Source organism: Oncorhynchus keta, chromosome 4 (assembly GCF_023373465.1).
Source record: "Oncorhynchus keta strain PuntledgeMale-10-30-2019 chromosome 4, Oket_V2, whole genome shotgun sequence".
Taxonomy (NCBI): Eukaryota; Metazoa; Chordata; class Actinopteri; order Salmoniformes; family Salmonidae; genus Oncorhynchus; species Oncorhynchus keta.
In genome coordinates this window covers 74861933-74887065 of record NC_068424.1, presented here as the reverse complement: position 1 = coordinate 74887065, position 25133 = coordinate 74861933, and the positions used below count along the sequence as shown (strand labels likewise).

At 45.7% G+C, this 25133-nt stretch overlaps 1 protein-coding gene across 1 annotated transcript in view; it reads right to left on the bottom strand.

Annotated features, from left to right (window-relative positions):
* LOC127929816 (zinc finger protein 566-like) overlaps positions 1–12899 on the bottom strand; it is a 54504-nt gene extending 41605 nt beyond the window's left edge. The window contains exon 1 of the mRNA XM_052518269.1: positions 12193–12899. Within this exon, the coding sequence (XP_052374229.1) occupies positions 12193–12813 (621 nt within the window). The 5' untranslated portion in view covers positions 12814–12899. The remainder of the gene's footprint in view (positions 1–12192) is intronic.
* Positions 12900–25133: the final 12234 nt, after the last annotated feature.

The window sequence follows — 25133 nt, the reverse complement described above, 5'->3', positions numbered from 1 at the left end:
AACCACACTGCTAACCCTAATGGCTAACCCTAACCTTAACCACACGCTAACCCTAATGGCTAACCCTAACCTTAACCACACTGCTAACCCTAATGGCTAACCCTAACCTTAACCACACTGCTAACCCTAATGGCTAACCCTAACCTTAACCACACTGCTAACCCTAATGGCTAACCCTAACCTTTAACCACACTGCTAACCCTAATGGCTAACCTTAACCTTAACCACACTGCTAACCCTAATGGCTAACCTAACCTTAACCACACTGCACCGCTAACCCTAATGGCTAACCCTAACCTTAACCACACTGCTAACCCTAATGGCTAACCTAACCTTAACCACACCCTAATGCTAACCCTAATGGCTAACCCTAACCTTAACCACACTGCTAACCACACTGCTAACCTAATGGCTAACCTAACCTTAACCACACTGCTAACCCTAATGGCTAACCCTTAACCACACAGCTAACCCTAATGGCTAACCCTAACCTTTAACACGCTAACCCTAATGGCTAACCCTAACCTTAACCACACTGCTAACCCTAATGGCTAACCCTAACCTTAACCACACTGCTAACCCTAATGGCTAACCCTAACCTTAACCACACTGCTAACCCTAATGGCTAACCTAACCTTAACCACACCGCTAACCCTAATGGCTAACCCTAACCTTAACCACACTGCTAACCCTAATGGCTAACCCTAACCTTAACCACACCGCTAACCCTAATGGCTAACCCTAACCTTAACCACAACCCTACTGCCTAACCCTAATGGCTAACCCTAACCTTAACCACACTGCTAACCCTAATGGCTAACCCTAACCTTAACCACACTGCTAACCCTAATGGCTAACCCTAACCTTAACCACACTGCTAACCCTAATGGCTAACCCTAACCTTAACCACACCGCTAACCCTAATGGCTAACCCTAACCTTAACCACACCGCTAACCCTAATGGCTAACCCTAACCTTAACCACACTGCTAACCCTAATGGCTAACCCTAACCTTAACCACACCGCTAACCCTAATGGCTAACCCTAACCTTAACCACACTGCTAACCCTAATGGCTAACCCTAACCTTAACCACACCGCTAACCCTAATGGCTAACCCTAACCTTAACCACACTGCTAACCCTAATGGCTAACCCTAACCTTAACCACACTGCTAACCCTAATGGCTAACCCTAACCTTAACCACACCGCTAACCCTAATGGCTAACCCTAACCTTAACCACACTGCTAACCCTAATGGCTAACCCTAACCTTAACCACACCGCTAACCCTAATGGCTAACCCTAACCTTAACCACACTGCTAACCCTAATGGCTAACCCTAACCTTAACCACACGGCTAACCCTAATGGCTAACCCTAACCTTAACCACACTGCTAACCCTAATGGCTAACCCTAACCTTAACCACACTGCTAACCCTAATGGCTAACCCTAACCTTAACCACACTGCTAACCCTAATGGCTAACCCTAACCTTTAACCACACCGCTAACCCTAATGGCTAACCCTAACCTTAACCCTAACCCTAACCCTAACCTTAACCACACTGCTAACCCTAATGGCTAACCCTAACCTTAACCACACTGCTAACCCTAATGGCTAACCCTAACCTTAACCACACTGCTAACCCTAATGGCTAACCCTAACCTTAACCACACCGCTAACCCTAATGGCTAACCCTAACCTTAACCACACTGCTAACCCTAATGGCTAACCCTAACATAACCTTAACCACACTGCTAACCCTAATGGCTAACCCTAACCTTAACCACACTGCTAACCCTAATGGCTAACCCTAACCTTAACCACACTGCTAACCCTAATGGCTAACCCTAACCTTAACCACACTGCTAACCCTAATGGCTAACCCTAACCTTAACCACACTAACCCAATGGCTAACCCTAACCTTAACCACACTGCTAACCCTAATGGCTAACCTAACCTTAACCACACTGCTAACCCTAATGGCTAACCCTAACCTTAACCACACTGCTAACCCTAATGGCTAACCCTAACCTTAACCACACTGCTAACCCTAATGGCTAACCCTAACCTTAACCACACTGCTAACCCTAATGGCTAACCCTAAACCACACGGCTAACCCTAACTAACCACAACCACACTGCTAACCCTAATGGCTAACCCTAACCTTAACCACACCGCTAACCCTAATGGCTAACCCTAACCTTAACCACACCGCTAACCCTAATGGCTAACCCTAACCTTAACCACACCGCTAACCCTAATGGCTAACCCTAACCTTAACCACACCACTAACCCTAATGGCTAACCCTAACCTTAACCACACTGCTAACCCTAATGGCTAACCTAACCTTAACCACACTGCTAACCCTAATGGCTAACCCTAACCTTAACCACCACTAACCCTAATGCTAACCCTAACTGCACTGCTAACCCTAACCCTTAACCACACTGCTAACCCTAATGGCTAACCCTAACCTTAACCACACCCTGCTAACCCTAATGGCTAACCCTAACCTTAACCACACTGCTAACCCTAATGGCTAACCCTAACCTTAACCACACTGCTAACCCTAATGGCTAACCCTAACCTTAACCACACTGCTAACCCTAATGGCTAACCCTAACCTTAACCACACTGCTAACCCTAATGGCTAACCCTAACCTTAACCACACTGCTAACCCTAATGGCTAACCCTAACCTCAACCACACTGCTAACCCTAATGGCTAACCCTAACCTTAACCACACTGCTAACCCTAATGGCTAACCCTAACCTTAACCACAATGCTAACCCTAATGGCTAACCCTAACCTTAACCACACCGCTAACCCTAATGGCTAACCCTAACCTTAACCACACCGCTAACCCTAATGGCTAACCCTAACCTTAACCACACTGCTAACCCTAATGGCTAACCCTAACCTTAACCACACTGCTAACCCTAATGGCTAACCCTAACCTTAACCACACAGCTAACCCTAATGGCTAACCCTAACCTTAACCACACTGCTAACCCTAATGGCTAACCCTAACCTTAACCACACTGCTAACCCTAATGGCTAACCCTAACCTTAACCACACTGCTAACCCTAATGGCTAACCCTAACCTTAACCACTGCACCGCTAACCCTAATGGCTAACCCTAACCTTTAACTGCACCGCTAACCCTAATGGCTAACCCTAACCTTAACCACACCGCTAACCCTAATGGCTAACCCTAACCTTAACCACACCACTAACCCTAATGGCTAACCCTAACCTTAACCACACTGCTAACCCTAATGGCTAACCCTAACCTTAACCACACTGCTAACCCTAATGGCTAACCCTAACCTTAACCACACTGCTAACCCTAATGGCTAACCCTAACCTTAACCACACCGCTAACCCTAATGGCTAACCCTAACCTTAACCACACTGCTAACCCTAATGGCTAACCCTAACCTTAACCACACCGCTAACCCTAATGGCTAATCCTAACCGTAACCACACTGCTAACCCTAATGGCTAACCCTAACCTTAACCACACTGCTAACCCTAATGGCTAACCCTAACCTTAACCACACTGCTAACCCTAATGGCTAACCCTAACCTTAACCACACTGCTAACCCTAATGGCTAACCCTAACCTTAAATTAAGACCAAAAAGCTTTATATTTTCTCTAAGGCCCATCTTGCGGAAATCGCTCAGTTCTGCCTGCAGGGCGATATTCATGACAATAAACATCAACCTGCACAATTGCCCCTTCTGCATTCCATTTCTATAACTAGTTATTCACTCTGGGGGAGAGAGGGAATGAGAGAGGAGGGAGAGTGAGAGAGTAGGGAGAGTGAGTGAGTGAGGAGGGAGAGTGAGTGAGAGAGGAAGGAGAGTGAGAGAGAGAGGAAGGAGAGTGAGAGAGGAGGGAGAGTGAGAATGGAGGGTGTGTGAGAGAGGGTGAGTGAGTGAGTGAGTGAGTGAGTGAGTGAGTGAGTGAGTGAGTGAGTGAGTGAGTGAGTGAGAGAGGAAGGAGAGAGAGAGGGAGAGTGAGAATGGAGGGTGAGTGAGAGAGAGCGGATGGAGAGTTAGAGAGGAGGGAGAGCCATATGATCAATCTCCCTGCTGTGTTTAACCATGCTGGGACAGGTTCCCCTTCTCTGAATGTAACTCTCTCCACCTCTTCTTCTCTCCCTCTCTCCCCTTCTTATTATCTCCCTCTCTCAATAATATTGAGTGAGAGGATCCGCAGTGAGAAAGGGCGGGAGGGAGAGAATAAGAAGGGGAGAGAGGGAGAGAGGAAGAGTGAGAGAAGAACAGGGGGAGAGAGGGAGAGAAGAAGAAGGGGGGAGAGGGAGAGAAGAAGAGGGAGAGAAGAACAGGGGGAGAGAGGGAGAGAAGAAGAAGGGGGGAGAGGGAGAGAGGGGGGAGAGAGAGAGTGAGAGAAATAGGGAGAAAGGAAGAAAGAGAGGGGGACGGAGAGGCAGAGGGGGATTATGGTAATATAAAATAATCGCGGCCTTCCCCCATTAATTTTCATTCATGAGAACCCACTCTTCCAATGTCAAAACACAATTCATTTTTGTAGTTAAATCTCTCTCTCCCTTATCTGTCTCCCAGCCACTCTCTCTGTCTGTCTGTCCCTCTCTCTTCCTCTCTCTTCTCTATATCGCTCTCATTGTCTCCCCTCACTCCCTCTGTCTCTACCCCATCTATCCCTCTCAATCTCAATCCTCTCTCTCTCCCCTCACTCCCTCTCCCTTCTCCCTCCTCATCTCATTAAATTGCATAACCTGCTGTTAAATTCCAAACCAACAAGGTTGAATGAAAGGGATCATGCTTGGAGGTTGCTGTGATTCATACAGTTTAAATATAGGGATAAATCATGTTGACACAATGCTAATTTAAGATCGTGTCCCAAATGGCATCCTATTCCTTACGTAGTGCACTACTTTTAACCAAGTTCCACAGGGCTCTTTATCAAAAGTAGTGCACTATCTAGGAAATAGGGTGCCATTTGGGACATTTATTGAAACCCTCAGAAAGAGCAGTGATGTCAGACGCCACTCAGATGAACCAAGGCACAATGGGACAGGGCGAGACACACACACACACACACACACACACACCTTGGCCCTGTATGTCTGTGTTCCGCTATTGCCCAGTCTAATCCAGCCATGGTACTATAGATCCACCCAGCTAGTTCAGCAGACAGCCCTGCTGGAGCAACACTGGAACTATTTGTTATTTCTCTAACCGTGTTACTCTCTCTGGTTCTCTGTCCATTCCTCTCTCATCTCTCTGGTTCTCTGTCCATTCCTCTCTCTCATCTCTCTGGTTCTCTGTCCATTTTTCTCTCTCATCTCTCTGGTTCTCTGTCCATTCCTCTCTCATCTCTCTGGTTCTCTGTCCATTTCCCTCCCATCTCTCTGGTTCTCTGTCCATTCCTCTCTCTCATCTCTCTGGTTCTCTGTCCATTCCTCTCTCATCACTCTGGTTCTCTGTCCATTCCTCTCTCCCATCTCTCTGGTTCTCTGTCCATCCCTCTCTCTCTCATCTCTCTGGATCTCTGTCCATTCCTCTCTCTCATCTCTCTGGTTCTCTGTCCATTCCTCTCTCTCTCATCTCTCTGGTTCTCTGTCCATTCCTCTCTCTCATCTCTCTTTTTCTCTGTCCATTCGTCTCTCTCATCTCTCTGGTTCTCTGTCCATTCCTCTCTCTCATCTCTCTGGTTCTCTGTCCATTCCCCTCTCATCTATATGGTTCTCTGTCCATTCCCCTCTCATCTCTCTGGTTCTCTGTCCATTCCTCTCTCTCATCTCTCTGGTTCTCTGTCCATTCCTCTCCCGTCACTCTGGTTCTCTGTCCATTCATCTCCTTTCTCTACCCTGTATCTATCTCTCCTTCCCTCTCTCCCAAGCTCAATACAGGCTTACCCTGGACCCATTCCTGACTAGGTGGTCATATGCATCAAGCGCCTCAGAGTAAGAGTGCTGATCTAGGATCAGGTTTCAACATTTATGTTTTAATGTCACGTGCACGAGTACAGTGAAATGCCTTTCTTGCAAGCTCTAAACCCAACAATGTAGTAATCAATAATAATGTAGTAATCAATAACAATGTAGTAATCAATAACAATGTAGTAATCAATAACAATGTAGTAATCAATAACAATGCAGTAATCAATAACAATGCCGTAATCAATAACAATGTAGTAATCAATAACAATGTAGTAATCAATAACAATGCAGTAATCAATAACAATGTAGTAATCAATAACAATGTAGTAATCAATAACAATGTAGTAATCAATAACAATGCAGTAATCAATAACAATGTAGTAATCAATAACAATGTAGTAATCAATAACAATGTAGTAATCAATAACAATGCAGTAATCAATAACAATGTAGTAATCAATAACAATGCAGTAATCAATAACAATGTAGTAATCAATAACAATGTAGTAATCAATAACAATGTAGTAATCAATAACAATGCAGTAATCAATAACAATGTAGTAATCAATAACAATGCCGTAATCAATAACAATGTAGTAATCAATAACAATGTAGTAATCAATAACAATGCAGTAATCAATAACAATGTAGTAATCAATAACAATGCAGTAATCAATAACAATGTAGTAATCAATAACAATGCAGTAATCAATAACAATGTAGTAATCAATAACAATGAAGTAATCAATAACAATGTAGTAATCAATAACAATGCAGTAATCAATAACAATGTAGTAATCAATAACAATGCAGTAATCAATAACAATGTAGTAATCAATAACACATGGTAGAACAATAACACAGTGAGCACACTATATACAGTTCCCCCTCAGTCCACGTAGTCATATGATCTAAAAGACTACACTGATCCTAAATCAGCATCTCTACTCTGAAACACTTAATATGGCCACAGAACAGGAGCCAATCCTGTCAGGAAATGAGGTGTATGTGCAGTGATTTTCCACTGGGCAAATCAATATTTTCTCCGGTAGGCACTACCTACCTGGCAGGTCCAAACCATTACATAGTGTTTCCTCAATCCACAAATGCCCCCAACAGACCTATACACAAACACACACACACACACGCACGCTGACACAACACACACACACACACACACACACACACACACACACACACACACACACACACACACACACACACACACACACACACACACACACACACACACACACACACACACACACACACACACACACATGCTGACACAAACACACACACACGCATGCTGACACAACACACACACACGCATGCTGACACAACACACACACACACATGCTGACACAAACACACACACACGCATCCTGACACAACACACACACACATGTTTACACTCATCATATGCTGTTGCTGTTCTTCCATTTTACTCGTATTATCTATCCTGATGCTTAGTCACTTTACTCTGCCTTTATGTACATCTATACCTCAAATACGTTGTACCCCTGAACATTGACCTGGTACTGATACTCCCTGTCACAGGAGGCTACTGCGGGGAGGACGGCCGTGTGTTTTATGTCTGTTACCTTTGTACTCATTCCGTTCCAGCCATTACCATGAGTCCATCCTCCCCAATTAAGGTGAGAACCAACCTCCAGTGCTCCCTGTATATAGCTTAATTCTTGCGCATTGATTTCCTCGTGTTAATATTTACATTTTTTTATCGTTGGGAAGGGTCGTAAGCAAGCATTTCAAAGTAAACCCATACACCTGTTGTATTCATCACATGCTGATGGGGGTACAGGAGTTGGGCTGTTGGAGAAACTGGAGTATGGCTGATCGGGGTACTGGAGTTAGGAAACACTGTTGGGGGTACTGGAGTTGGGCTGTTGGAGAAACTGGAGTATGGCTGATCGGGGTACTGGAGTTAGGAAACACTGTTGGGGGTACTGGAGTTGGGCTGTTGGGGGTACTGGAGTTGGGCTGTTGGGGGTACTGTTGAGGACTGGAGTTGGGCTGTTGGGGGTACTGGAGGACTGGAGTTGGGCTTTTGGGTGTACTGCAAGACTGGAGTTGGGCTATTGGGTGTACTGCAAGACTGGAGTTGGGCTGTTGGGTGTACTGCAAGACTGGAGTTGGGCTATTGGGTGTACTGCAAGACTGGAGTTGGGCTATTGGGTGTACTGCAAGACTGGAGTTGGGCTATTGGGTGTACTGCAAGACTGGAGTTGGGCTATTGGGTGTACTGCAAGACTGGAGTTGGGCTGTTGGGTGTACTGCAAGACTGGAGTTGGGCTATTGGGTGTACTGCAAGACTGGAGTTGGGCTATTGGGTGTACTGCAAGACTGGAATAGGGGACCAGTTTTGGACCTGGTCCTTAAATCCGGGAACTGGACTTTTACTGTAGGAATTACCTGAGAGCTAATCAAATACTAATCTGCCATATAGCAGCAGCCCTCCTCTTGTGTCTATTCAGGTGTTTTTTATTTGAAATATTATAGACAACTGAAAGGTGTTCTTAAATGGTTTATATTGGTTGAATTCATGGTCAAATGAAATGACTATCTCCATCCAGGGTTACACACTGGTCAGTTCCTTGGCCATTCCAGCTCAGTTAGGCTTCTTGTCACGTTCTGACCATAGTTCTGTTATTTTATTCTTTGTTTTAGTATGGTCAGGGCGTGAGTTGGGGTGGGCAGTATGTTTGTTTTTCTATGTTGGTTTTTGAGTTCGGCCTAGTATGGTTCTCAATCAGAGGCAGGTGTCAATTGTTGTCCCAGATTGCTTAGTGTTTGTCAGGTAAGGTGAATACCTTACGGTTCTGTTCGTTTGTTGCTTATTGTTTTTGTTCAGTGTTCATGTTGCTTCATTAAATGATGGACACTTACCACGCTGCGTTTTGGTCCTCCGATCCTTCTCGCTACTCCTCCTCAGAAGAGGAGGTCGAGATCCCTTACACTTCTAGTAAACATGGATCATCAAAGTTTAAATGTACTTATGGAGTGCACATCATCATCAGGAAATTAAAAGTGAATTAACGGAATGATTTGGATGAAGAAGATTACTGAATTCTCCTCTGGGTGAGTTGTTAATATCTGACACTAATTACACAAGATTAACACCAAAGGCATATTTTATTATCAAATAGAACTGGATTAAAAGCTTGTCATGTTTATAACTTGGAAGGTATATATTTCAGTTTAATAAAGACTTTCCTTAGTATTTACACATATAACATTTATGTAAGATTTCTGTCACGCCTTGGTCATAGTATTTTGTGTTTTCCTTAATTATTTGTTCAGGCCAGGGTGTGACATGGGTTTATTGTGTTGTCTTATTGGGGTTTTTGTAGGCATTGGGATTGTGGTTGATTAGGGGTGTGTCTAGCATAGGCTTGGCTGCCTGAGGCGGTTCTCAATCAGAGTCAGGTGATTCTCGTTGTCTCTGATTGGGAACCATATTTAGGTAGCCTGGGTTTCACTGTGTATTTCGTGGGTGATTGTTCCTGTCTCCGTGTTGTTGTTCACCAGACAGGCTGTATTAGGTTTTTACGTTCCGTTTGTTGTTTTTATATTTAAGTTATTTCATGTATCATCATTTGTTTCATTAAAGACATGAGTAACCACCACGCTGCATTTCGGTCCGACTCTCTTTCGACAAACGAAGAACGCCGTCACAGGACAGAGTGGCGTGGTTACAGGCAGCGACAGCAGGAGCAGCGAAGGGAGGACGTTATGGACAGCAGAAGTATGGAGTATACGACGTGGGATGAAATAGTCAGGTGGGCGGTCGACCCAGAGAGAGTGCCGGAGCCCGCCTGGGATTCGCTGGAGCAGTGCGAAGAGGGCTATAGGAGAATGGAGTTGGAGAGGCAATCACGACGGCGCAGAGGAAAGCCCGTGAGTCAGCCCCAAAAATGTATTGGGGGGGGCTCAGAGGGAGAGTGGCAGAGTCTGGAGATAGACCTGAGCCAACTCTCCTTGTTAATCGTGAGGAGCCAAGGAGGAGACCAGAACCAGAACCGGTGTTAGAGGTGAGCGAAGCAGAGACTGTGAAGGAGTTAATGGGGAAGGTGGAGTGGAGAGTAATGAGGGAGTTGCTAGCTTGGTGCTTTAGGTACAAGATTCGTCCGACGGAGCATGTCGGGATTTGATGGCACCTGGGTCAGCGCTCCATACTCGTCCTGAGGTGCGTGTTAGTCGGCTGGTGAAAAATGTTCCAGCCTCACGCACTAGGCCTCCTGTGTACCTACCTAGCCTTGCACGTCCTGTGCCAGTCCTGCTCTCAGGCTCTCCAGTACACCTTCACGGTCCAGTCCATCCTATGCCACCTTCACATACCAGTCCTCCGGTAGCAGCTCCCCGCACCAGGCTTCCTGTGCGTGTCCTCGGCCCAGTACCACCAGTGCCAGCACCACGCATCAGGCCTACAGTGCGCCTCACCTCTCCTGCGCTGCCGGAGCCTCCCGCCTGTTCAGCGCTTCTAGAGCCTTCCTCCTCTACAGCGCTGCCGGAGCCTCCTGCCTGTTCGGAGCAGCCTGAGCTGCCAGACTGCATGGAGCAGCCTGAGCTGTCAGTCTGCATGGAGGAGCCTGAGCTGTCAGTCTGCATGGAGCAACCAGAGCTGTCAGTCTGCATGGAGCAGCCAGAGCTGTCAGTCTGCATGGAGCAGCCAGAGCTGCCAGTTTGCATGGAGCAGCCAGAGCTGTCAGTCTGCACAAAGCTGCCAGTCTGCATGGAGCAGCCAGAGCTGTCAGTCTGCATGGAGCAGCCAGAGCTGTCAGTCTGTATGGAGCAGCCTGAGCTGTCAATCTGCATGGAGCAGCCAGAGCTGCCAGTCTGTATGGAGCAGCCAGAGCTGCCAGTCTGCATAGAGCAGCCAGAGCTGTCAGTCTGCATGGAGCAGCCAGAGCAGCTAGATCCGCCAGTCAGCCATGATCTTCCAGATCTGCCAGTCAACCATGATCTTCCAGATCTGCCAGTCAACCAGATTCTTCCAGATCTGCCAGTCAACCAGATTCTTCCAGATCTGCCAGTCAACCAGTCTCTTCCAGATATGCCAGTCAACCAGTCTCTTCCAGATCTGCCAGTCAACCAGAATCTTCCAGATCCGCCAGCCAGCCAGGATCTACCGGAGCCTACTACCTGCCTGAGCTTCATCTCAGTACTGGGCTTCCTCTCAGTACTGGGCTTCATCTCAGTACTGGGCTTCCTCTCAGTACTGGGCTTCCTCTCAGTACTGGGCTTCCTCTCAGTACTGGGCTTCCCCTCAGTCCCGGGCTTCCCCTCAGTCCCACGCTTCCCCTCAGTCCCGAGCTGCCCCTCAGTCCCGAGCTGCCCCTCAGTCCCGAGCTGCCCCTCAGTCCCGAGCTGCCCCTCAGTCCCGAGCTGCCCCTCAGTTCAGTGGGGTTCTGGGTGAGGACTATTAGGCCATGGTCGGCGGCGAGGGTGGATTATACCAGGACGCGAAGGGGAGGAACTATGACATTAATGGAGTGGGGTCCACGTCCCGAGCCGGAACCGCCACCATGGACAGACGCCCAACCGGACCCTCCCTATGGTTGTGAGGTGCGTCCGGGAGTCCGCACCCTAGGGGGGGGTTCTGTCACGGCTTGGTCATAGTATTTTGTGTTTTCTTTAATTATTTGTTCAGGCCAGGGTGTGACATGGGTTTATTGTGTTGTCTTATTGGGTTTTTTGTAGGCACTGGGATTGTGGTTGATTAGGGGTGTGTCTAGCATAGGCTTGGCTGCCTGAGGCGGTTCTCAATCAGAGTCAGGTGATTCTCGTTGTCTCTGATTGGGAACCATATTTAGGTAGCCTGGGTTTCACTGTGTATTTCGTGGGTGATTGTTCCTGTCTCCGTGTTGTTGTTCACCAGACAGGCTGTATTAGGTTTTTACGTTCCGTTTGTTGTTTTTGTATTTATTAAGTTATTTCATGTATCGTCATTTGTTTCATTAAAGACATGAGTAACCACCACGCTGCATTTCGGTCCGACTCTCTTTCTACAAACGAAGAACGCCGTTACAATTTCATTTACATTTATGCCTAACAATTAATTTTTTAAATGGTTAGTGTTGAAAGTTCCACGAATATCATAATTAATCAGTACCTATGTAAAAGAAAATACATATTTTATATTTGTATATTATGGACAGTGATGTAAGTGTAATGTTCAATCAGGCTTACATCACCGTCCCAATTTCAAGATAAATCTAAAGTTCTTTACTCTTTTTCCTGACTGACTGAAACTCCTCCCACACTGGGAGCAGTAGAACAGCTTTTCTCCTGTGTGAATGGGCTGGTGTCTGATGAGATTTCTCCCTGTTGTGAAGCTCTTCCCACACTGGGAGCAGGAGAACAGCTTTTCTCCCGTGTGAATGGACTGGTGTCTGATGAGATTTCTCCCTGTTGTGAAGCTCTTCCCACACTGGGAGCAGTAGAACAGCTTTTCTCCCGTGTGAATGGGCTGGTGTCTGATGAGATTTCTCCCTGTTGTGAAGCTCTTCCCACACTGGGAGCAGGAGAACAGCGTTTCTCCCGTGTGAATGGGCCGGTGTCTGATGAGATTTCTCCCTGTTGTGAAACTCTTCCCACACTGGGAGCAGGAGAGCAGCTTTTCTCCCGTGTGAATGGGCTGGTGTCTGATGAGATTTCTCCCTGTTGTGAAGCTCTTCCCACACTGGGAACAGTAGAACAGCTTTTCTCCCGTGTGAATGGGCTGGTGTCTGATGAGATTTCTCCCTGTTGTGAAGCTCCTCCCCACACTGAGAACAGTGTGGTCGTGGCTCGTCCGTCTCTCTCCGTTTCCTGGTGGGAGCTGGGTTGAATGAAGCTGTGGTGGTTCCATGGTGTTGTGAGCTGCTGGAGGACATGAAATTCTCTGATCTGATCTCTCCACTCCTCAACAGTCTGACATACTTATCATGGTAACATCTCTTTATGTGCTTGAGGAGGAAGATCTGAGAGGTGAAGAAGAACGGACAGCCAGAGCACGAGAAGATCTGGAAAGACTCAACGTTCACATCTGAGAGTGAGATGGAGGGGAGAGAGAAAGAGAGAGTAATTAGAATAAGGGAAACCAAGTTCACATGATCATTATTTTTCTAACACACCTGACATGAACAGAGAACTCCAGTATGGCCAGTATGATAACACACAGCACAAAATATATTTAACATCAATGAGGAGTTTCAATTGAGAAATGAGTAATAATTATGTAATAGGAAGTAAAAAAATGAATGTAAGATGAGTGAACTGAGGAGGATGAAGCAAGGGCAGTTTCAGAGGAATAGAGAGAGGGATGAAGAGAGGATGATAAGGTAAGGGGAGTTTCAGAGGAATAGAGAGATGGATGAAGAGGAGGATAAGGTAAGGGGAGTTTCAGAGGAATATAGAGAGAGATGAAGAGAGGAGGATAAGGTAAGGGGAGTTATCTTGTTGTTCCAGAGGAATAGAGAGGGATGAAGAGAGAAGGATAAGGTAAGGGGAGTTCTCTTGTTGTTTCAGAGGAATAGAGAGAGGGATGAAGAGAGGAGGATAAGGTAAGGGCAGTTTCAGAGGAATAGAGAGGATGAAGAGAGGAGGATAAGGTAAGGGAGTTATCTTGTTTTTCAGAGGAATAGAGAGAGGGATGAAGAGAGGAGGATAAGGTAAGGGGAGTTCTCTTGTTGTTTCAGAGGAATAGAGAGAGGGATGAAGAGAGGAGGATAAGGTAAGGGCAGTTTCAGAGGAATAGAGAGGGATGAAGAGAGAAAGATAAGGTAAGGGGAGTTCTCTTGTTGTTTCAGAGGAATAGAGAGAGGGATGAAGAGAGGAGGATAAGGTAAGGGGAGTTCTCTTGTTGTTTCAGAGGAATAGAGAGAGGGATGAAGAGAGGAGGATAAGGTAAGGGGAGTTCTCTTGTTGTTTCAGAGGAATAGAGAGAGGGATGAAGAGAGGAGGATAAGGTAAGGGGAGTTCTCTTGTTGTTTCAGAGGAATAGAGAGAGGGATGAAGAGAGGAGGATAAGGTAAGGGGAGTTCTCTTGTTGTTCCAGAGAAATAGAGAGGGATGAAGAGAGGAGGATAAGGTAAGGGGAGTTCTCTTGTTGTTTCAGAGGAATAGAGAGAGGATGAAGAGAGGAGGATAAGGTAAGGGGAGTTCTCTTGTTGTTCCAGAGAAATAGAGAGGGATGAAGAGAGGAGGATAAGGTAAGGGGAGTTCTCTTGTTGTTCCAGAGAAATGAAGAGAGGAGGATAAGGTAAGGGGAGTTCTCTTGTTGTTCCAGAGAAATAGAGAGGGATGAAGAGAGGAGGATAATGTAAGGGGAGTTCTCTTGTTGTTTCAGAGGAATAGAGAGAGGGATGAAGAGAGGATGATAAGGTAAGGGCAGTTTCAGAGGAATATAGAGAGAGATGAAGAGAGGAGGATAAGGTAAGGGGAGTTATCTTGTTGTTCCAGAGGAATAGAGAGAGGGATGAAGAGAGAAGGATAAGGTAAGGGGAGTTCTCTTGTTGTTTCAGAGGAATAGAGAGAGGGATGAAGAGAGGAGGATAAGGTAAGGGGAGTTCTCTTGTTGTTTCAGAGGAATAGAGAGAGGGATGAAGAGAGGAGGATAAGGTAAGGGGAGTTCTCTTGTTGTTCCAGGAATAGAGAGGGATGAAGAGAGGAGGATAAGGTAAGGGGAGTTCTCTTGTTGTTCCAGAGGAATAGAAAGAGGGATGAAGAGAGGAGGGTAAGGTAAGGGGAGTTCTCTTGTTGTTCCAGAGGAATAGAAAGAGGGATGAAGAGAGGAGGGTAAGGTAAGGGGAGTTCTCTTGTTGTTCCAGAGGAATAGAGAGAGGGATGAAGAGAGGAGGATAAGGTAAGGGCAGATCCAGAGGAATAGAGAGAGGGATGAAGAGAGGAGGATAAGGTAAGGGCAGATCCAGAGGAATAGAGAGAGGGATGAAGAGAGGATAAGGTAAGGGCAGATCCATAGGAATAGAGAGAGGGATGAAGAGAGGATACGGTAAGGGTAGTTCTCTTGTTGTTCCAGAGGAATAGAGAGGGATGAAGAGAGAAGGATAAGGTAAGGGGAGTTCTCTTGTTGTTTCAGAGGAATAAAGAGAGGGATGAAGAGAGGAGGATAAGATAAGGGGAGTTATCTTGTTGTTCCAGAGGAATATAGAGAGGGGTGAAGAGAGGAGGATAAGGTAAGGGGAGTTCTCTTGTTGTTCCAGAGGAATAGAGAGAGGGATGAAGAGAGGAGGATAAGGTAAGGGCAGTTGTTCCAGAGAAATAGAGAGAGGGATGAAGAGAGGAGGATAAGGTAAGGGCAGATCCAGAGGAATAGAGAGAGGAATGAAGAGAGGATACGGTAAGGGTAGTTCCAGAGGAATAGAGAGGGATGAAGAGAGGAGGACAAGGTAAGGGGAGTGCTCCTGTTGTTCCAGAGGAAGAGGGGAGGGATGAAGGGAGGGGAGAGTGTTAGGTACCTGTAGCAGAGCTCTTTCTGTCCCAGAGGTAGTCAAAGACAATGTCCAGGTCTCTGGCGTCTCCCCTATGTACCGAACCAACAGCTTTGGGCTTACATCAGCGGTACAGAATCCCTCCTCTGTACTGGAAGGACACCAGATTCTGTTCTTCTTCACGAGAGCACAGTTCACATACCTGGGATAGAAGTAGGGGGTTAATTATGTACAAGAACTACATTAAGATTAGCAGCTATCAAATAGAGTATGAGACAGATAGGTAGGTATGAAAAAAGGAGGAAGAAGATTGAGACTTGGACAGAAAGAAACAGGAGGAGGAGGACTTGATACTTCCTCTGTACTTACAGCAACAGGAGGAGGATAGAGAATTCCTCTGTACTTACAGCAACAGGAGGAGGAAGAGGACTGTGAGACTTCCTCTGTACTTACAGCAACAGGAGGAGGAAGAGGACTCTTGAGAATTCCTCTGTACTTACAGAGAGAAACAGGAGGAGGAAGAGGACTGTGAGACTTCCTCTGTATTTACAGAGAAAACAGGAGGAGGAAGAGGACTGTGAGAATTCCTCTGTACTTACAGCAACAGGAGGAGGACTGTGAGAATTCCTCTGTACTTACAGCAACAGGAGGAGGAAGACTGTGAGACTTCCTCCGTACTTACAGAAAAACAGGAGGAGGAGGACTGTGAGACTTCCTCTGTACTTACAGAAACAGGAGGAGGAGGACTGTGAGACTTCCTCTGTACTTACAGAGAGAAACAGGAGGAGGAGGACTGTAGACTTCCTCTGTACTTACAGAGAGAAACAGGAGGAGGAGGACTGAGACTTCCTCTGTACTTACAGAGAGAAACAGGAGGAGGAGGATAAGAGACTTCCTCTGTACTTACAGCAACAGGAGGATGAAGAGGACTGTGAGACTTCCTCTGTACTTACAGCAACAGGAGGAGGAAGACTGTGAGACTTCCTCCGTACTTACAGAGAAAACAGGAGGAGGAGGACTGTGAGACTTCCTCTGTACTTACAGAGAGAAACAGGAGGAGGAGGACTGTGAGACTTCCTCTGTACTTACAGAGAGAAACAGGAGGAGGAAGAGGACTGTGAGACTTCCTCTGTATTTACAGAGAGAAACAGGAGGAGGAAGAGGACTGTGAGAATTCCTCTGTACTTACAGCAACAGGAGGAGGACTGTGAGAATTCCTCTGTACTTACAGCAACAGGAGGAGGAAGACTGTGAGACTTCCTCCGTATTACAGAGAAAAACAGGAGGAGGAGGACTGTGAGACTTCCTCTGTACTTACAGAAACAGGAGGAGGAGGACTGTGAGACTTCCTCTGTACTTACAGAGAGAAACAGGAGGAGGAGGACTGTTAGACTTCCTCTGTACTTACAGCAACAGGAGGATGAAGAGGACTGTGAGACTTCCTCTGTACTTACAGCAACAGGAGGAGGAAGACTGTGAGACTTCCTCCGTACTTACAGAGAAAACAGGAGGAGGAGGACTTCTTCTCTGTACTTACAGAGAAAACAGGAGGAGGAGGACTGTGAGATTCCTCTGTACTTACAGCAACAGGAGGATGAAGAGGACTCAAATCAAATCAAATCAAATCTAATTTTATTTGTCACATACACATGGTTAGCAGATGTTAAATGCGAGTGTAGCGAAATGCTTGTGCTTCTAGTTCCGACAATGCAGTGATAACCAACAAGTAATCTAACTAACAATTCCAAAACTACTGTCTTATACACAGTGTAAGGGGATAAGGAACATGTACATAAGGATATATGAATGAGTGATGGTACAGAGCAGCATACAGTAGATGGTATCGAGTACAGTATATACATATGAGATGAGTGTGTAGACAAAGTAAACAAAGTGGCATAGTTAAAGTGGCTAGTGATACATGTGTTACATAAGGATGCAGTCGATGATGTAGAGTACAGTATATACATATGCATATGAGATGAATAATGTAGGGTAAGTAACATTATATAAGGTAGCATTGTTTAAAGTGGCTAGTGATATATTTACATAATTCCCATCAATTCCCAGATTAGAATGGCTGGAGTTGGGTCGGCTAGGGATTCCTCTGTACTTACAGCAACAGGAGGAGGAGGACTGTGAGACTTCCTCCGTACTTACAGAGAAAAACAGGAGGAGGAGGACTGTGAGACTTCCTCTGTACTTACAGAGAAAAACAGGAGGAGGAGGACTGTGAGACTTCCTCTGTACTTACAGAGAAAAACAGGAGGAGGAGGAGGATGTGAGACTTCCTCTGTACTTACAGAGAGAAACAGGAGGAGGAGGAGGACTGGAGACTTCCTCTGTACTTACAGAGAGAAACAGGAGGAGGAGGAGGACTGAGACTTCCTCTGTACTTACAGAGAAAAACAGGAGGAGGAGGAGGACTGGAGACTTCCTCTGTACTTACAGAGAGAAACAGGAGGAGGAGGAGGACTGTGAGACTTCCTCTGTACTTACAGAGGAAACAGGAGGAGGAGGAGGACTGTCTTCCTCTGTACTTACAGAGGAAACAGGAGGAAGAGGACTGTGAGGTTCCTCTGTACTTACAGAGAGAAACAGGAGGAGGAGGAGGACTGTGAGACTTCCTCTGTACTTACAGAAACAGGAGGAAGACTGTGAGACTTCCTCTGTACTTACAGAAACAGGAGGAGGAGGACTGTGAGACTTCCTCTGTACTTACAGAGGAAACAGGAGGAGGAGGAGGACTGTGAGACTTCCTCCGTACTTACAGAGAGAAACAAGAGGAGGAAGAGGATCAGAGACTTCCTCCGTACTTACAGAAACAGGAGGAGGAGGACTGTGAGACTTCCTTCGTACTTACAGCAACAGGATGAGGAAGAGGACTGTGAGACTTCCTCTGTACTTACAGCAACAGGAGGAGGACTAGAGACTTCCTCCGTACTTCCAGAGAAAAACAGGAGGAGGAGGACTGTGAGACTTCCTATGTACTTACAGAGAAAACAGGAGGAGGAGGACTGTGAGACTTCCTCTGTACTTACAGAAACAGGAGGAGGAGGACTGTGAGACTTCCTCTGTACTTACAGAAACAGGAGGAGGAGGACTGTAGACTTCCTCTGTACTTACAGAGAGAAACAGGAGGAGGAAGAGGACTGTGAGACTTCCTCCGTAGAAACAGGAGGAAGACTGTGAGACTTCCTCTGTACTTACAGAAACAGGAGGAGGAGGACTGTGAGACTTCCTCTGTACTTACAGAGAGAAACAGGAGGAGGAAGAGGACTGTGAGACTTCCTCCGTACTTACAGAAACAGGAGGAGGAAGACTGTGAAACTTCCTCTGTACTTACAGAGAAAAACAGGAGGAGGAGGACTGTGAGACTTCCTATGTACTGACAGAAACGGGAGGAGGAAGACTGTGAGACTTCCTCTGTACTTACAGAAAAACAGGAGGAAGAGGAGGACTGTGAGACTTCCTCTGTACTTAGAGAAACAGGTGGAGGAGGACTGAGACTTCCTCTGTACTTACAGAAAAACAGGAGGAGGAGGAGGACTGGACTTCCTCTGTACTAACAGAGAGAAACAGGAGGAGGAAGAGGACTGTGAGACTTCCTGTATACTTACAGAGAAAACAGGAGGAGGAGGACTGTGAGACTTCCTTCGTACTTACAGAAACAGGAGGAGGAAGACTGTGAGACTTCCTCTGTACTTACAGAAATGGGAGGAGGAGGACTGTGAGACTTCCTCCGTACTTACAGAAACAGGAGGAGGAAGACTGTGAGACTTCCTCTGTACTTACAGAGAAAACAGGAGGAGGAGGACTGTGAGACTTCCTCCGTACTTACAGCAACAGGAGGAGGAAGACTGAGACTTCCTCTGTACTTACAGAGAACAATAGGAGGAAGAGGACTGTGAGACTTCCTCTGTACTTACAGAGAGAAACAGGAGGAGGAGTGTGAGACGTCCTCTGTCTTACAGAGAAAAACAGGAGGAGGAGGACTGTGAGACTTCCTCTGTACTTAGAGAAACAGGAGGAGGAGGACTGTGAGACTTCCTCTGTACTTACAGAAAAACAGGAGGAAGAGGACTGTGAGACTTCCTCTGTACTTACAGAGAGAAACAGGAGGAAGAGGACTGTGAGGCTTCCTCTGTACTTACAGAGAGAAACAGGAGGAGGAGGAGGACTGGTACTTACAGAGAGAAACAGGAGGAGGAGGAGGATGTTTCCTCTGTACTTACAGAGAGAAACAGGAGGAGGAAGATGACTGTGAGACTTTCTCTGTACTTACAGAGAGAAACAGGAGGAGGAAGAGGACTGTGAGAATTCTGTGCTTCACAGTGTTGTTCACCTCATCCAGTCGGAGTGAGTGTCTTCCCAGCATCGATGTCGTCGTCCCAGTGCCTGCTCTTGTAGATCTGAGGAAAACAACAATTCATATTTACAGTTTTGATCAGGTTGGAAAATATGTAAGCACAGCCCAATGACACACACACTCCTCTCACCACCCAGGAGTATCCACTCTCCATGGCCTGGTCCTTGCCTGTCATCTCTCCTTCATAAGGTCCAGGTGGGCTCCTGCAGGCACAGTGTTTCCTTGGTTGAACACCCCCAGTCCTGCTTCAGGGATGCCTGATGCCACGACCTCCAGGCCGGACGGCAGGGTGAGTCTGGCCCTGTCAGGGGTTCCTAAGGGGCAGGGATGTCAGGGACGAAGAAGGCAGGACCATGAAGCTCACACTCCTCCATGAAGAAAGACTTCCAGTCCTCACAGTCTGGGAGAGAGAAAGAGAAACAGAGCATGTTAAACATCAGTTATCATGATGATGAAGACATGGATTCAAAATGTTAAAAAAACAGAATGGTTGAGAAGGATAACATGACTCACAGAGGTAGTGGTCATCTTTGGTCTGTCTCTCAGGTTTCTACCATGCTTGTATGTGTTCAGTGTTTTCTGCCTTTCCAGCCACTCTCTCTTAGACAGGCCTGGTGCAGACAATGCACAGACACGCTTAATTTTTTTTTTAGGATAGGGGCAGCATTCAGAATTTTGGATGAAAGCGTTCCAAAGTTTACTGGCTTCCTCAGGCATAGCTAGGAGGCCCAGCTAGGATATGCATATAATTGGTAGATTTGGATAGAAAACAGTCTGAAGTTTCTAAAAACTGTTCAAATTACGTCTGTGAGTATAACAGAACATTTGGCAGGCGAAACCCCGAGGACAAACCATCCAGGAATTGTATTTTTTTGAGGTGACAGTGTTTGCAATGGTTTTTCTATGTGATCTAGATTTCTAACTTGCTTGCAGTTCTATCATTTCCACTGGATGTCAACAGTCTTTAGAAATGTGTTGATGTTTTTCTTTTGAGAATGAAGAAGTATGGCTGTTCAGAATGAGGGTCGAGTCTCATGCTGTTGTGGTTGGGGCAAATTGTATTAGGAAAGTTGTTGGAAATGTTTGGATCAAGATTACTCTTGTTAGATATTTTTTAGTCATGTTGCAGTTGGAACCGGTGTTTTCAATCAAACCGCCAAATAAATGGAAATATTGGAGATATAACGATGGAATTTATCGAAAAAGGACCATTATGATGTTTTTGGGACAATTGGAGTGCCAACAGAAGAAGATCTTCAAAGGTAAGGCATGAATTATATCCCTAAGCCAGTTTTGTGTCAGCGAGGAATTATGATTGTCATGGTTTGATTTGCTTTCGCTGTAAAGCCTTTTGAAATCTGACACAGTGGCTAGATTAAGTCAATGTTCCCCATCTTTAACTATCAAATCTTAATTTCAAACTTTTAACAGTCTATTCAGTCTGTCCCTGTTAAAGAGGCGATGGTTTGGGGTGCAACAAGGTCCCTCTGAGTGAGGCTGGTGTGTCTGCCCCTTCTCCCTGAGTGGAACGCTGGAAGTTGCTTCACTCTGACACTCCTGGAAAGAGGAGAGTTCAAACTGACCACTGGGTCTATCATCACTTGACCTTTGTTTTGTAGCATCAAACACACCTTGTCTCCTAGCCCCCCTGTTCTCCACTGTGTGTGTCTGCTGTGCTGCCGTCTGGAGACCAGTCAGCTTCTCCAGGAATGGCAGGGGTGGTTCTATCCCCATCTGGGTCTTGGCCTCCTCACCGCTAAAATGAGCGTTATGACAAATATCACAATGATGACTAGACAGAGCCGTCAACCCTCTTCATCTACAGAGTGGCAATTTCCTACAGAGCTGTATACAGTGCCTTCTAAGTATTCACACCCTAACATTTTAATTTTTTGATGAAACATTCGGAAAGGGGATTCAACAGAGAAAATGACTTTACCCCAGTCCTCAGAGGAAATATCAGTCTGTCCCTGATGTTTTTCTTGGAAAGTGGCATTTGCCCTTCTTGAACCAGGATCCCTGTTTTACACTGTGCGTGCAGATGCACTCACACCTGCCTGCTGCCATTCCTGAGCAAGCTCTGTACTTTGCCCTGATCCCGCAGCTGAATCAATTTTAGCAGACGCTCCTGGAGTTGAGGACTTTCTTGGGCACCCTATGCCTTGGACAACAATTGAAACGCTCTCCTTGAAGTTCTTGATGATCCGATAAATGGTTGATTTAGGTGCAATCTTACTGGCAGCAATATCCTTTCCAGTGAAGCCATTTTTTGCAAAGCAATGATGGCCTTATTGCTTAATCCATGGTAGACAAAGGAAAACAAGATTCCAAGCACCACCCTTTTTGAGTATTCCAGTCTGTTATTCGAAAATCAGCTTGACAGAGTTCTCCAGCCTTGTCCTCATCAACACTCACACCTGTGTTAACTACATGTCAGCTTCCTCTTGTGGCAGGGCTGAAATTCAGTGGAAATGTTTTTGGGGATTCAGTTCATTTGCACGGCAAAAAGGACTTTGCTATTAATTACAAATCATCTGATCACTATAACATTCTGGTATTGCAAATTGCCATTACACAAACTGAGGCAGCATACTTTGTGAAAATTAATATTTGTGCCATTTCAAAAAACATTCATGGGAATGGAGAGGGTTTAGTGGGGATGCCCAGCTCAGATGCCAGGGCAACGTCCATGATACTGCAAATCGCCCCCATTTTAATCTAAAAACATTTTTCACTTCCATTGTGGTGGATATTGTGTGTAGATGTATATACAGTGCCTTGCGAAAGTATTCGGCCCCCTTGAACTTTGCGACCTTTTGCCACATTTCAGGCTTCAAACATAAAGATATAAAACTGTATTTTTTGTGAAGAATCAACAACAAGTGGGACACAATCATGAAATGGAACGACATTTATTGGATATTTAAACTTTTTAACAAATCAAAAAACTGAAAAATTGGGCGTGCAAAATTCAGCCCCCTTAAGTTAATACATTGTAGCGCACCTTTTGCTGCAATTACAGCTGTAAGTCAAAATCGAAAGACTGAATTTTTTTCCCATTCCTCCTTGCAAAACAGCTCGAGCTCAGTGATGTTGTATGGAGAGCATTTGTGAACAGCAGTTTTCAGTTCTTTCCACAGATTCTCGATTGGATTCAGGTCTGGACTTTTACTTGGCCATTCTAACACCTGGATATGTTTATTTTTGAACCATTCCATTGTAGACTTTATGTTTTGGATCATTGTCTTGTTGGAAGACAAATCTCCGTTCAGGTCTTTTGCAGACTCCATCAGGTTTTCTTCCAGAATGGTCCTGGGCTCCATCCATCTTCCATAATTTTAACCATCTTCCCTGTCCCTGCTGAAGAAAAAGCCCCAAACCAAATGCTGATACCATGTTTGACAGTGGGGATGGTGTGTTCAGGGTAGAGCTGGTTGCTTTTACGCCAAACATAACCATTGTTGCCAAAAAGTTCAATTTTGGTTTCATCTGAATAGCACCTTCTTACACATGTTTGGTGTGTCTCCCAGGTGGCTGTGGCAAACTTTAAACGACACTTTTTATGGATATCTTTAAAGAAACGGCTTTCTTCTTGCCACTCTTCCATAAAGGCCAGAGTTGTGCAATATAGGCTGATTGTTGTCCTATGGACAGAGTCTCCCACCTCAGCTGTAGATCTCTGCAGTTCATCCAGAGGATCAGGGCGGGTGCAGTGCTGTTGACCGGGGTAGGGATAGCCAGGTGGAAAGCATGGCCAGCCGTAGAAAAATGCTTATTGAAATTCTCAATTATAGTGGATTTATCAGTGGTGACAAGGTTTCCTATCTTCAGTGCAGTGGGCAGCTGGGAGGAGGTGTTCTTATTCTCCATGGACTTTACAGTGTCCCAGAACTGTTTTGAGTTAGTGTTGCAGGAAGCAAATTTCTGCTTGAAAAAGCTAGCCTTGGCTTTTCTAACTGCCTGTGTATAATGGTTTCTAGCATCCCTGAAAAGCTGCATATCACGGGGGCTGTTCGATGCTAATGCAGAACGCCATAGGATGTTTTTGTGTTGGTTAAGGGCAGTCAGGTCTGGAGAGAACCAAGGGATATATCTGTTCCTGGTTCTAAATTTCTTGAATGGGGCATGCTTATTTAAGATGGTTAGGAAGGCATTTAAAAAAAATAACCAGGCATCCTCTACTGACGGGATGATATCAATATCCTTCCAGGATACCCTGGCCAGGTCGATTAGAAAGGCCTGCTCGCTGAAGTGTTTCAGGGAGCGTTTGACAGTGATGAGTGGAGGTTGTTTGACCGTTGACCCATTACGGATGCAGGCAATGAGGCAGTGATCGCTGAGATCTTGGTTGAAGACAGCAGAGGTGTATTTAGAGGACAAGTTGGTCAGGATGATATCTATGAGGGTGCCCATTTTTACGGCTTTGGGGAGGTACCTGGTAGGTTCATTGATAATTTGTGTGAGATTGAGGGCATCAAGTTTAGATTGTAGGATGGCTGGCGTGTTAAGCATGTTCCAGTTTATGTCGCCTAGCAGCACGAGCTCTGAAGATAGATGGGGGGGGGGCAATCAGTTCACATATGGTGTCCAGCACAGCTGGGGGCAGAGGGTGGTATATCATGTGACAACGGTCTATAGCAGGTGGCAACAGTGAGAGACTTGTTTTTAGAGAGGTGGATTTTTAAAAGTAGAAGTTCAAATTGTTTGGGTACAGACCTGGATAGTAGGACAGAACTCTGCAGGCTATCTTTGCAGTAGATTGCAACACCCCCCCCCCCTTTGGCAGTTCTATCTGGTCTGAAAATGTTCTAGTTTGGGATGAAAATTTCAGAATTTTTGGTGGTCTTCCTAAGCCAGTATTCAGACGCAGCTAGAACATCCTGGTTGGCAGAGTGTGCTAAAGTAGTGAATAAAACAAACTTAGGGAGGAGGCTTCTAATGTTAACATGCATGAAACCAAGGCTATTACGGTTACAGAAGTCGTCAAAAGAGAGCGCATGGGGAATAGGAGTGGAGCTTGGCACTGCAGGGCCTGGATTCACCTCTACATCGCCAGAGGAACAGAGGAGGAGGATAAGGGTACGGCTAAAAGCAATGAGAATTGGTCGTCTAGAACGTCTGGAACAGAGAGTAAAAGGAGTATTCTGGGGGCGATAAAATAGCTTCAAGGTATAATGTACAGACAAAGGTATGGTAGGATGTGAATACAGTGGAGGTAAACCTAGGTATTGAGTGATGATGAGAGAGATATTGTCTCTAGAAACATCGTTGAAAACAATAGTTTAATAGTTTTTATTTTTTAATATGTGATGTGTTTTATGACTGCTGCAAAATGAATTGCCTCTCAGGACATTAAACTTTTCTGAATAT